Consider the following 13,246-nt stretch of genomic DNA (forward strand, 5'->3'; position numbering starts at 1 on the left):
CGAGTAAAAGCGAGCCGTACGCCGCCGATGGCTGTGAGCCTCGTGCTGGGGTCAGCACGAGCAGGGTTACACACGGAGCGGGTAAATACACCGCCAGCTCCCTCCTAAGGTGGCCGCAGGAGCAGGGCCTTTCCTTCCTTTTTCCTCCCCTCCGTGTATACCCAACATGTGTTTGGGGGTACCAGGGACCGCGCCGTGCTCCTCTGCCCGCTGGGCAGAGCCGGCCAGCGCTCGGAGCAGGCAGGGGAAGGCTCGTGCTGCAGAGCTGCTGAGTAAATCTTGTTCACCTCTGCAAAATGGTGTTTTCCTCCAGCAGAGCATTTAGATAAATGCCTGATAGTTTGATGGTTTATGGTTCTGTTTAATTTGAATTAATGCAGCTATTTTTCGTGCTTTAAATGAGGCACACGCATGGAAAACTGTGGCAGGATAACAACTGAATTTTGTTTTTCCCTGAAGTTATTATCCATGCAAGTAACACAAGAGTTTTAAACAAGAGTTGCTGGTCTCTTCACTTTTTCCAGGAGACGTATAAACACCTGCAGGGTCAGTATAGACTACTTTGTCATTACCTGTTATAAACTCTATTAGCAGTAAATTTGGCACCTCTTGCTATAGTTGTGCCCCCCCGAGGAGACCTGTGAACTAACACCTATAGGTGTTCTGCGGTTTGCTGTCTCACACCCCTAAACCTATGCTGTGCTGAAAAATGTTGTATAAAGACTGCTGAAAGGTGTGAAAATTTGTACTAAAATATTCTTGGTTTCGTTCTCCTTTGCTTTGCAGGCTGGTGGCAATGTCTCACTGGGCTGGTCACTCCCCCACTGCTGCCAAGGTCAGCCTGCTGGTCTTGCTGGTTTCTGCGGTGTGCTCCCGGACAAGCCTAAGCGAGAGAGTTGCCGTAAGTGTCACTGCTCTGGTCTGCAAAGGGTTGTTCAGGGTTGTTGCCTCTCCGGTGGGGTGACAGCGCCCTGGTCCAGCTGTAACGCCACGCAGGATGATGCAGCAGCTGGTCAATCCCCTCTTCCTTCCTCAACAGTCGATCTTCAATAACACAATTTCAGAAGGGCTTCTTTCTTAAGGCTGTTTGCCTCAACCCCAGGAAATCCAGAAAATGCTCAGTCAAAAGGGTTTATAAAGGGAACAATATGACCCAGGCAGCTCTCGTTTGCTGGGTGGCCCTCTTTCTGTTTGGAGCTGTCATACATCCCCTGTGTCAAGAGCCAAAGCTAATTATGAGGTCTAGTGGCAAGAGGAGATGGCCTCGATTGTGCTTCTCGCTGTGTCTCTGTTGAGTCACTGCGAGTGAGTCAGGTTTAGAAGAGCACCCTCTCGGGTCCTTGTGTCTCACTCGGATTTTGCTACTTGCAGTGTTATTTGGAAGCTGCAGCTGAGGTGGGGGGAAGCTGTCTGCCCTTTGCCCTTACAGCTGTGCAGAATTACCCCGCGTTGGATTCTGCTTCCGAGCCCCAGGTGCCCGGCCCTGCAAGATCACATCTGGAAAGCTTCCTCGAGGTGCTTGCAGGACAGACACCCTAAGCTCTATAGGCCAGTGCCCAGGAGCCATGTGCAGTCATGTACTGATGTGGGAATTTGTCGTAATTCCAGGGAGGGCAGGGAGGAGGCTGGAGATGGAGCACAGGCATCTCAAGTGCGGGGAGAAGGCTGGAGAACAAGTGCTGGGCCAGCCGCCCAGCGCTACCTGCCCGACTTGGCAGGCAGCCTGACCTGGAAGATCAGGAGTCTGATGAATTCAGTGGGCAGTTCACTCTCAGATCACCTTTTCCTGCACGCCTTCTACATTGGCTCTGTGGTGGCCACGTCGCTGAAAACAGGCTGCGGGTTGTCTCAGCTGTCCCTGCTGAGGTTTCTCAGCTTAGTGTAGTGGATTTCAGGCTGATGGAGAAAGGAGGAGTTCTGCCTTTAAGGAAATTTCCATTGATCTTTAGAAAACGTCTTTCCTTTTACTGTTTTAATTGTGAAAACAAACCAAAAAAGATTCTACTTACTGATGCAATGTGTCGCTCTGCATAAATGAAGAATTGCTTGTGTGGTGTTGCCTTTTGTCACCACTCGGGAAGTGCTAATGACAACAGGGTACTGCAAAGCAGGCGTGGGCCAAGCGGCGGCAGTAACATTTAAATGAGCCAAGTCACATCCTTGTACCGTACAGACGTTTAGACCACAGCTCTTCCCTTGAGCAGAGGCTGTAAACATCAGCTATCTCCATTAAGTGTTTTAACAGATACAACAGTTGGAGGCCTGTTGGTAAATTTACAATGGACGGTATCATTAAGTCCCTCTTGGATGATAATATAGCAGCACGAATAAGCTAAGTAATAACTGCCCTCACTCATTTATTTTAGTCTTGTTGAGTCTCGGCTCAGAAAATGTTAACATTGATTTTCATCAGTAGAACCTGGCTTTTTATGTTTATGATTGTTACTGAGCTTTAACCATTTGTCATAATTTTAACAATTTCGAGCCTCTAATGCACTAAGAGAAAGTAGGAGTTAAGCTCTGCTTTTCCAGGGTATTTCTGAAATTTCAATCCCTTTTGACAGAATAAAAACATTGTATAGATTTGTCAACCATCTTAATGTGTTACCACTGTCACGGCTAATTGTATGTGTTTTGCTCAGGCTGATGTTTCTCCTGCTCAGAAACACTCTCCTAGACTGGATAATAGATATTTATATGCAAAGCATCCAGATTCTGCCAGTAAATATGCACACATTTCTTCCAAGAAGTGGAAGAAGTGAAGGCAGAGCATGGCCTGAAATTTCCAGTTAACCTCTTAATTGACTTCTTTTTTTCCCCCCTGTGGAAATATTCTGAGGATTGATATCACACTTCATGAAGTGAGCTGCAACTCTTATTCTAATTGCCAACAATTAGGAATCATCTTTCCCTGTAGGCTGTTTTGGGGAAATTATTCAGTGGTGTCGTTCTTGGCAATATCAGAAGCTGATAATGCTCCCCGCAACAGAGACGGAGCTATCTGGATGATTAGCCTGGGCTGCCTTATCTGTTCCTGTGAAAACCAGAATAGCAAAGCCCTGCTTCCTGAGCACTTAACAGCCTGCTATGAGATAGTACGAGCCTGTTACTTACTATGCGCTCCTAATAATTTTGTCCGTTGAAGTTTTCATTGATTCCCACCAGCTCCCTAGGGAGGCTTTCCGGTGAACAGTGAGGTTTCCCTAGGGGCAAGCATTTTTTTTTCCTGCTTTTCATCCCTGCTTTTCCCTTTGTGCAATGCCATGCCACCCGTGCTAACTGTTCTACTGCACCTCTGCGTTTGCGTGCACCGGCTGCAAGCTAAGTGGTGAGGAGATCACTGCCTCCTGGTTTCAGAGGACTTGTAGGGCACTGGCACGCATGAAGGAGAGGATGCTCGCGTTTTTATCGTGCGGGCAATCGGGTGTGCTTTCCCTCTGTCCTATTTTGGAAATAGCTGGACTATTTTAGCTGAAATCTTCTCCAAGCCTGAAATAAATGCATTTAAGAAGAAGAAGAAAAAATCAACAAAAAAAAACAATGCTTGAGGCGTTCTACTAGCATGGAAAATTTCAGCTGAAAAAGTTAAAAGTTTGACATATTTTTAGGCAAGGGAAAACAGGGTCTTGGAATGTTACACAACCCTAGTAACAGTCAGGGCTCCTTGCTCTGACTCTAAGATAGGTGAGGCTCTGCAAAAGCTTGTGTTAAGCCTGCAGCCTGCACTGGAATAGGAAATAAGCTGTGTTGCTTTGTTCAGCACAAATGTCATGCTAGTTATGCATGTTTAACCTTTAATATACTCTAAATCTAAATTTAACCATGTGGAAAGAATCTCGGATGTCAAAAAAAAAAAAATCTGCTGGTGAGGGAAAAATTTTGTATTCTCAGCCGGCACTAAATTACCCAGATGCGATTGCTAATGAGCTGAATCTCTTCTGTCCAAAAGGAATTTGCCCTTACAAAAATAGAAGAGAGCGACATAAAAGATGACAGCAGGAAAGAGCCAATAGCAGACGATGATGCTGATCCTGAGGACCTGGAAGTGTTTTACCCCACACATCAATGGCAAGCTCTCCGTCCAGGTAACGTGCTGCTGAATAATCATAGTGTCCCTCCGAAACCCCATCTGACACCGCCGGCAGAAGCCCTGCAGAAAACTAAAAATACCTGTTTGTTCCCATGACAATGTATTCTTTTGCTGCTGTTCAGACAAAGAGGTACAGACCCAATGACCCAGTACAGAGAAAAGCCACTGTCACCAAACCTGCCAGGAACAGGAGCGGCTGCTAAAGCGCCTTCGGTTCACCAGGGCAGGTCGAGCGGGCTGCCAGTCAAATTGTAGGTGGTGATGTGTCCCTGTCACTAGCTCCAAAGCCCTTTCTCTCTTTGTGTGCTTGTCAGGGGACAGATTTTATAACATTTATTGGCACGCAGTATCTCAGGTCTGCTGTGCTCCACTGTGGATTGATGAAATGCCGCTCAGTGGCAATCTGATTAAGAATTGTCACTGTAACACTACACAGCTTCTTAACAATGGGTTTTCTGTTCCTTAGCAGTATGAAAGCCAGCTTTTATCCCTCAAACCTTAACCCTTACATCCCACAAAAAAAACCTCTTCCCTTATTTTGGGTTGATATCTTTTATTAGACTGGTATGGGACGTGTGGTGAGAAGACACCAGCTGAGCAAGCTGCTTCACTGCAAAAACACATACTCTGGGCAAGGCTCTGAAGAGGAAGAGGCCTTTTAAACACACACAGATGCATGTGCACACACCTTTCAGTAATTAGGATGATCAGTAAGCCTGCCTTTGTGGTTTTGGACGAGGTGTTTAATCCACTTGTGCTTTGGTGTCCTGGTGTACGTGTGGCTGTAATACCTTTGCACCTCAGAAGAGTGAACTAAGTAGTAATTAATTTTTATAAAGTGCTCTGAATTTCAAAGAGCTCTATCCAGTGCTCGGTATTATTATTGAAAGAATAAATATGGGATCCATTTGTCTTGAAATTTCTGCCAGATAGAGCAAAATGACTTTTTCAAATGCAAATCTTTCTATAACATAAATGTCTAGCAAAAGGCCCTAAATTTCACAAAGCTGCAGTATACACTTACGTTTCATTTTCCTACTATTATGTATGGAAGGCGTGTGGTGTCCCTACTCAGTATGCAGACTGGCAGATCCCCACCACCCTTGCTGGAGCAGAATATGGATATATTTGCAGTTATTATAAATGTCATTGCCGTTTTTGTTCCAAAGTACCTTCTCCATTGTTTGGGTGTTTTGTTCCACTTTATTTTTGTAGCAGTTCCACATTAGGTACGTGCAGTAAAGGACTTATGGAAGTGGGGAGCTTGTCAACATTCACTGGGTGCTGTAAGGGAAGAATTTAATTACTGCTGTAAAAGGCTTACCTGGTGGCCTGCCTCATTGTCTAGTCATGACAGGTCCTCGTTACAGGTGCGCCTGCAGGCTTTGGTTCAAAACATCTGGGAAAAAGAAGTCTTCCTTGGCTTTCCCTCCCGCCGGCCTGTTTTTTGTCTCCTGCAAGTTTCACTGGGGTAAAATCCTGTGCGTGGCTGTGTGACTCGCATAGTTAGCACGTGTGTTTGGGTCATTTAACAGAGGAACACAGGTGGGCAGCGCAACAGGTCCGGTGGTTCTGCACCTTCACTCGTTTTGTGCTGTGATTCCTCACGCTGGTAGCCGAGCGCCCTCCTGGCTGCTCCGGCTGGGGTGTGCTTGACGCTGGCTGAGGGGAGCTGCACTCAAACGCTCAGAAATTTGCTTTCCTCTGCCCGGCTCTCCAGGATGCCCTCCCATCTTCTATCGTCTCCGTGTAGCAAACTCTGCCCATCTCTTCCAGCGGAAGCAAACGTCGCTCAGACTGGGTCTTCAATTTTAAATAGCAGAAGGGAGCTCCGAGTTGCCTTGCCCCTATCGCGCTCCTGTTTCATCTTGTTCCTGTTCTGAGGTTAACACCTGATTTTTATGCTTGTGTCCAGTCCCATGGTTGCTCATATTTCATACGTGTATTTCCAGTTTTATTCTGCTGTTTTTCCTGTTCCTTGCTGCTAATTGCATCAAACTGCTTTTCCACTGAGACTGCAGCAGTGTCATCAACCTGTAACCTGTCAAATCACTCCACAAAATTCAATTGTTACTGTATGTGTAATGCTGCTTTGTACAGTTGTTTCCTCGCTGCCTAAAATGCGAGCTGGATTTTGATCAAATTCTTCCTGTGCTTTGTGCACGCTTCAAGCTGTTGAAGGTAGCTGGATGCAAACATGGAGAGACAGTTACCCGAAGAGCTCTGCCGCCTGTAATCGGGAAGCGGGGAGATCAGCTGTCTCTTCTGCCAGCCAGCTGGGCAGCTGACGGGCTGCAGAAAGGTTGGTGAAACTTCACAAAGTCCTTTAACATATTTGTCAGGCATTGCTTCTTTTTCACATGGCACTAAATAATGCACCAGGCACTGTTGGGTTAGATGGAAAGGATATGTGCACCTTGGAAAGTCTCCCGGCTCCTCCACGCGTCTTTTAGGCGTCATCGGAGGAAATGATGAAGATATCTGCAGGGCTTTTCTCTCTCTTCTTGGTTTGCACCTGTAGGCACTTGCAGGTTACCTGGGTTTTAATGAGTGGGATTGCAGCATCCTCTGAACGGATGTTCCAGCCTGTGATTGCATCATTTCTCATCTCAGGTTCCATCATGGAGACAGATTTTTTTTTTTGATGTTGTGCTTCCTATATTATTATCATTTTTTTTCCTTTTTAAATGCACTTGTACTAGATGATAGTACCTTTATGAGTCAGAAGCTCTCTGGAGAAACCTAGCTGAAGTGGCCTGCTTTGTTGTTTCTTATGCCGAGCTTTTCCGAGTGCGTGGAGGTGAGTCTGCCAGCACACAGGAACACCCTACTGATTTTCAAGGCACTCTTTGGCTGTGGGAACCAAAGACTGGTCCTTAGTCTTTGGGGTGGCAGAGACAATGGGAAGCACTGGAGGGTGTTCTTGTTGAAGAGGTGGGGAATCTGCGAGGCGGGGACCTCTTGTGGTTATTTGGACAGTCATGATGACAAAACTGTCCTTGAGATTACTGCACTCACAGCTGTTCTGGTCTTCTATGTCAAACTGACAGTTTTCTTTGCGCTCCTGCATATAAATGCGTTTATTCCATGTTTCCAGGTGACCTCAAACCTGCCCCACAACGTCCTCGGGCACATTAATGCTTCATTTCCAAGGCACTACTTATTTCTGTCATTTGGGCACTTTGCTAAACAAAACACAGGGAAACGTAGGGTGAGAGCCATTCCTGCTGATGATTGAAAATCGGATTGCTCTGAGCAGCTAATCACATCACCGACCAGCAGATTTTTCCACCTGACATTAGCATCAGAAGTTGCTCCTCTGGGAAGGCATTGCTGTGAAGGTCAAGCAAAAGGATATGGTGGCAAACTCTGTGGAGAACCACGTTATTTGAGATCCTAAATGCCAGGAAACTTAGTGTGTGAATTTAAGAAGGCCGTGCTGGCTTATAGCAAAGGTTTATATCAGTCCAGCGTCTTGTCTTGGCCATGGCAAGGGCAGATGCCTGGGGCAGAACATCGGAGCAGTGGATGTGTGTAATGGTATGCCCTGTGCTTCCTGCAGCTGCCCCAGCTCGGGGAGTGTGGAGAGCGGGGCTGAGCAATCCTTCTGGGCCGGTTTCAGTGATATGCTCCTTTTTTTTGTTTCTTTCTTTTTTCATTATCACTGAGGTTTGTGTTCTTAGCTAGCCCTTTTCTTCTTTGACTTTTTCTCTCCACTGAGTTTTTAGAGACCTGTGTAATCCTCTTGCTGCTTTGAAGAAGCAGAAAAGGCAAGTGTTTAATTGGGAAAGGAAGAGGGGGTTAATCACCACCTCCCTTAGCAGCGACCAGCAAGGCGGGGGGGCCTGGGCTGCAGCCGGGCTCTGTGCACCTCGGTGACAGCAGCACTTTCGTATTCCCCAGCGCGGCAGGAGCTCGCTGGCAGGTTTCTGAGCTGTCAGTTTAAAGTTGTGAATTAATGTGTCCAGTCTCCAAATCCAGATGGATCAAATGAGAGCCTCATCTGCTGAAAATATCAAAATGTTTACCGTCTACTATGCAGGCTTTCCATTTGAGAGGAACCAGCACTGGGGCACAGGAGGGCTTCCTTTGGTCTGGAGCAGCGGGACCTGAGCAACAGAGCAAAATCCTGAACTGGGGACTGAAGGGCTGCAGCGCCGGGTCTCTGTCAGGTTCAGGCACCGAATCTTGGCATCCGCTCAGGTGCAGCATACGCTGCAGGAGCTGGGCTGGCCCGGACCTTGGGCTGTGGTTAAACGTGTGACTTGCAGAGCTCCGTGCTGCTACCTGCAGTTACTCTGTAGCGTTTGCACTGTGCAGTCATTTTCCTAAGTGCCTAATTATATTGCAGTTTAAAAAAATAAGAAGCCATGACTGCCGCTGTTGATCAAATTGCAAGAGAGAAGTTGATGTGAGCATGCTGCTGTTGCTGCTTCTGTGAAGATGAAACCATCTTAAGTTCAGCAGGGAGCTGATGATACATCACTTAGCATTTAAATATCCATGGCTGCAGCTTCCAAAGGTCCTCGGGCTGCTTTCTCTGTCAGTAGCTATCTTTGCTGTTCATGTTTGTCCCAGGTCTTCCTGGGTCTCATTTGCTGCGCAAACAAGGTTTTATGCATGTGGAAACATGGCTCTCAAAGACAACATTTGCATTGGGAGTTAATTTTAAAAGCTCCTTTGAAAGTCTTGCTGTGATGCTGCTGGAAAGAGCAAGACTCGGGATGGGGAATAACTGGGTCCAGGTTCGTTATCAGTCTTCCTTTCAAGAGATCTCAGCCTCCAAACGAGCCAACACGGCTGTGAGCTGGGAAGAGCTTTTTAAAGCTGGGAGGAGAAGGTGACAGCAGGAGCAGGGCTGCGCGCACAGATCCGCAAGGTGCCCTGCCAGTCTCTGTCACTCTCCTCCCCATCCGAAGGGACCCCCTGGCTCAGTGGTCCCGTGCCAGACCCGTCCCACAGCCCGGCTGGCTCTGGGTGGGCGTCTCGCTTGTGCCGCTCACCGGGGTGGCCTGACCTGCCTCCTGCTAATTGCTTTGCTGAATTAATGAATCTGTCCAAATCTCTGGCTTCTGGGTGACCCCGACCTGACTCAGGCAGTTCTAGGCAGGTCTCTGAAATATCTGTGTCAGCACTGGCAAGGGGGGGCTGTGAGAGGTGTCGGTAAGCCACAAGGATATGCTTGTTTTTGCAAAGCCTGACGTGTGTGAACCTCATTTATACCAGATGAAATGCTGCTTTTCCAGTTCTTTTCTGCTTTTCTTTTTGAACTTGCTACTGCTCTGCAGAAGGGAGAAATCTTGACTGTGGTGGTGTTACAGTGTGCTCTTGCCAGCAACAGGGACTGCTGCAGGCTGGTTACAGCCGACAGGAAAGCCCAGGCAGTCCAGAGAGCAATTGCAAATGTTCAGAGCTTGGAGTTATGGCTGCTGGTAGCTCTTCTGCCTGTTTTCCATCTATCCTCGTGCTTTTGATATCTGAAAAGTATCTCATGCCTCCAAGTCCGGTTTCTTACCGCATGCCTTTGTGCTCCCTTCTCTCAGCTTCCCCATCCTCATGTGCTTCTCACCCTCACATCCCAGGATGGACGATCCGCTCTAGGCTGCCTTCCTTACAAGTTCCTGCCTAATTCTTCCTTACACCAGAAGTCTTTTCGGCCAAAGGTGCCGAGCTGAAACCTCCTGTGCTGCTTCTGGCTCTGGTGGGATGCGCTGGAAGGCAGGAGTGTAAAACAAAGCAAGATCCCAGCGCTGATGCCCAGATGGCATGTGCGGAGGAGCTTTGTGTGTTTGGGTAGGCACCGTTTGAAGGATGCCCGCTCTTGGATGTGGAAATACTGTCTATAAAAGCAGCTTTCAGCCTCCTGGTGAGGTGCTGTCGTGGCCGCAGCTGTGGAGGTGCTGGGAACATCATTGCCTCGGGCCCAGCTAGCGGAAACAGCCGTGGCTGTTCCTGGGTCCTCAGGCACCAAGCTGGCCTTTGGCAGACACCAGAGGTGCAGAGCCTTTTCCTTTCTCACTATGAAATACAAAACCAAACAGCAGCCCTCTGTAGGCCAGCAACTGAACAGACACATTTAAAACAAACAGACGAACAAAACAAGAGAAAAAAACACAGGAAGAACCTCCCGCAGAAGACAAGTAATTGGACAGGCGTAGCAGTGGAGTTGTGGTTACCATTTTTCTGCTTGGTGCTGCGGGAGGAGCAGGTTGGTGCCACACACCGGGAGCTCGGCAGGCACCGTCCTGGCTGCGGGGTTGTTTCCTTGTGTTTCTTGTCTGCTTCTCTGTGACCTGGGAGGTTTTGCAGCCGATGTTCTTGCCAGCATGTCCGTGACGGTGTCAGCTTCAGAGAAGTGAACTGGGAGCCAGTTTTTTTCTCCAAACCCAGATAAAAGTTTGCTAGCTTCTCTAATACGCAGCCGGTACTTTTTTCAATTACGTCCAGCATTTGAGCTCTGTACTGCTGCATTTCCACACGAGACAAGCTGGTGACTCCTGCTTGTAGGACTCCATCCCCCCCGCAGCGTGTTAGTGGTTGGTTTGAAGCAGTTGTAATCCAGGTGATGGAGGTGCTGCAGGTTCAAGGGCTTTTTTTTTTTTTTTTTGTGCAGCGATAGGAGGTTAGGCTGCATTTTCTCAAAATGTTTTCCGAGTTAGCTTTAATGATGCTCTGGCTGGTGTTACAGTGTAAATGTAGCATTAGCTACGAGAGTAAGCATACCAGCTGTATTGCAGTAGGTGTAAGCAGTGGGAATCATTCACATAGTTAAATTTACATTGTTTGGAAGAGAAAAAATGCTTTGAAAGGAGAGATGGTTTCCCAGACAGGGGAGATCTCATTCCTCTCTTTTATCTTTTTTTAGCCAAGCCGGGGATGATTTGAGCTGCTGAGAGATGCTTCAGTGTGTGCTGGGTGATGAGAAATATCTTGCCATGGTTTTTATGTGCGAGCATGCTATATTTTCTCTAATAATGTTAATAACCTTTGTATGACTGTTTAGAACGATGAACCTCATTAAAGAAGAGGTATTTAATAACGGGCCTATTTTTATCTCTGTCTTTATCTAACAGTCTGTGTATTTATTTCAAGCTTGTAACAGTGCTTTGGAAGAAAAATGTTTTCCCTCTTGGAAAACATTTTGGGAGTGCATCCAGCCTCAGCAATCTTGAATTTCCAGTCTGAGCACCTTCCCTTCTCCTGTGGCCAGAGCTATCGTTTCTGAACCCTTCGTACGAGGCGCAGACGTGGTCGTACCCTCAGTGTGTGGTGGTAGTCCCAGTTGTGTTTGTCGAGTTCACAGTGTTGTCTTTTTCATAATTAGGGAGAAAATATTTTTCCCGTGGTCCTGCTCTGGCTGTTCCTTCCTGTCTGTGCCCGAAGACTGTGCTTACCAGAATTTCTACGAAACTGATTGTAGGTGGGTGAGCACAAAGATATTTTCTGGGCACTCGGCACACGGTGAAATGGCCCCTGTGAGGAACATTTCATCCTGGTCCTTCACAGTTCATGGCTACAATCAGTGCTCATGCTCAGATGAGGCTGCAGCTATTCTTTTTAATTTTTCCATACTTTTATTTATGGGGTCGCAGTAGTAACAGATTCTCTTTTTCCACAAACCCTTTCCAGAGCCAGGTGCTCTGCCTCCTCCGTTCTGGCTTAAAAGCACCTTGCTCTTCTGAGGAAAAGTCTAGATATCCATCATGCTGTCCTGATTTGGCAGAGTATTTTCTTTGCTCTCTGCCCTCCCTTCATTTTAGAAGCTGCAAGGAATTTGTCTGAGATGTAAATTAAAGCAGCTATTTGATGTTACGTGAAGTCTCGAAGCTTGTTTTGCATTTGTTCTTCCTTGAGCACACACCAAAACAAATGTCACCGCTTTACTGAAACAGCTTCCTTTAGCATCTCAAGGAAAATTCAGCGTTAAGAAATAGATATCTGTTTTTTCCAGCTCTGCTCTACCAGCATAAGCTTGGGAAAGAAATATAATCTCCCTGGGTCTGTCTTGACACTTTGTAGAGCTAACTCCAGTTTATTGGAAGAACCTCACAAAACTGTATTCAAGTTTAATTTTTTATTAAATATTTACATCTTGGAAGGAGTAAGCATGGTGGCGTTGGAAATTCTAATTAGGGGTAACATTTCTGATTCAAAATCTCTCTTCAACTCAGAGATTTTTTTCTCCCTCCTGATTTTCTCCCTACTCCTTAAGACTGCAGGAAGTTTCGCTTGGGTCATTCACTTGCAACAGGATGTTATCTGAATACGGAACTAATGTATGCAGTCTGTCACTTGGTATTTCTTCTGTTCTTCTGCTGGAGATCTCTCAGGGTTGTAAAGACCTTGCAAGCAGCAATGGCAATAACAGGAATGTGCCTATGGTCCTACAAAGTAAAAGAAAAAACATCAAGCTGCATGTCTCTGCCATCACTGCAGGGTGTGAATAAATAGATCTTACCAACAATTTACATTTTAACCCCAGACCAGGTTTTATTTTTAGCATTTGTCTTGCAGCCAAAGTGAAGCCTCTCTGCTTCTGTCTGGTGGTGTTTCCAAAAGCACCTTTTAAGTTATCTTCGAGACCGTTTTTAAGATGCATTTACCTTTTGATATAAACTGCTTATTATTTGAAACGAAGCCCACCCGTTCTTCATCTGTTATACTACCATTTAACCTGCTAACCAGGTTACTGGTAATTGCAGCTGCCTCCCTGTTCTGCCCTTGGTAATGTGCAGAAGCGATTAGGCCACTCGGTAGCTCGAGTGCAGAGCTGTAAGAAGGTGGCAGGTGATGGGGGCTTGGTACTTACAGTCTGCGATGTGAAGGTGGGAGGAGAGGCTGATCCCCCGAGGGGTGGGCTGCCCTTCAGAGGGACCTGGGCAGCCTGGAGAAATGTCCCGGCAGGAATCTCCTGGAGTCCAACAACAAGTGGTGCCCCGGGGAGAGAATAACCCCCTGCTGCAGCGCAGGCTGCTGGCAGCCGGCTGGAAAGCAGCTTGACAGCAAGGGACTTGGGGGGGCCTGGGGGCCGCGGGGTTGAACAGGGACCAACAGAGTGCCCTTGGGGCAACGGGGGCAGCAGGCTCCGGGGCTGCATGAGGGACAGCACTGCCAGCAGAGCGAGGGAACGGAGCCTTCCTCTCCTGCCAGCAGCGC

At 47.2% G+C, this 13,246-nt stretch overlaps 1 protein-coding gene across 8 annotated transcripts in view; it reads left to right on the plus strand.

The window, feature by feature from the left end:
* Positions 1-13,246, plus strand: part of SIL1 (SIL1 nucleotide exchange factor) — a 94,184-nt gene that overhangs the window by 22,619 nt on the left and 58,319 nt on the right. For 6 of the 8 annotated variants that reach the window (XM_083798777.1, XM_083798776.1, XM_083798778.1 and 3 more), the window contains 3 exons: positions 787-901; positions 3,950-4,085; positions 11,415-11,510. In XM_083798777.1, coding sequence (XP_083654903.1) covers positions 787-901; positions 3,950-4,085; positions 11,415-11,510 — 347 coding nt within the window. The remainder of the gene's footprint in view (positions 1-786; positions 902-3,949; positions 4,086-11,414; positions 11,511-13,246) is intronic. The other 2 variants (XM_083798782.1, XM_083798781.1) reach the window with 1 other exon arrangement.

This window comes from Anser anser (assembly GCF_964211835.1).
Source record: "Anser anser genome assembly, chromosome: 14".
NCBI classification, from domain to species: domain Eukaryota; kingdom Metazoa; phylum Chordata; class Aves; order Anseriformes; family Anatidae; genus Anser; species Anser anser.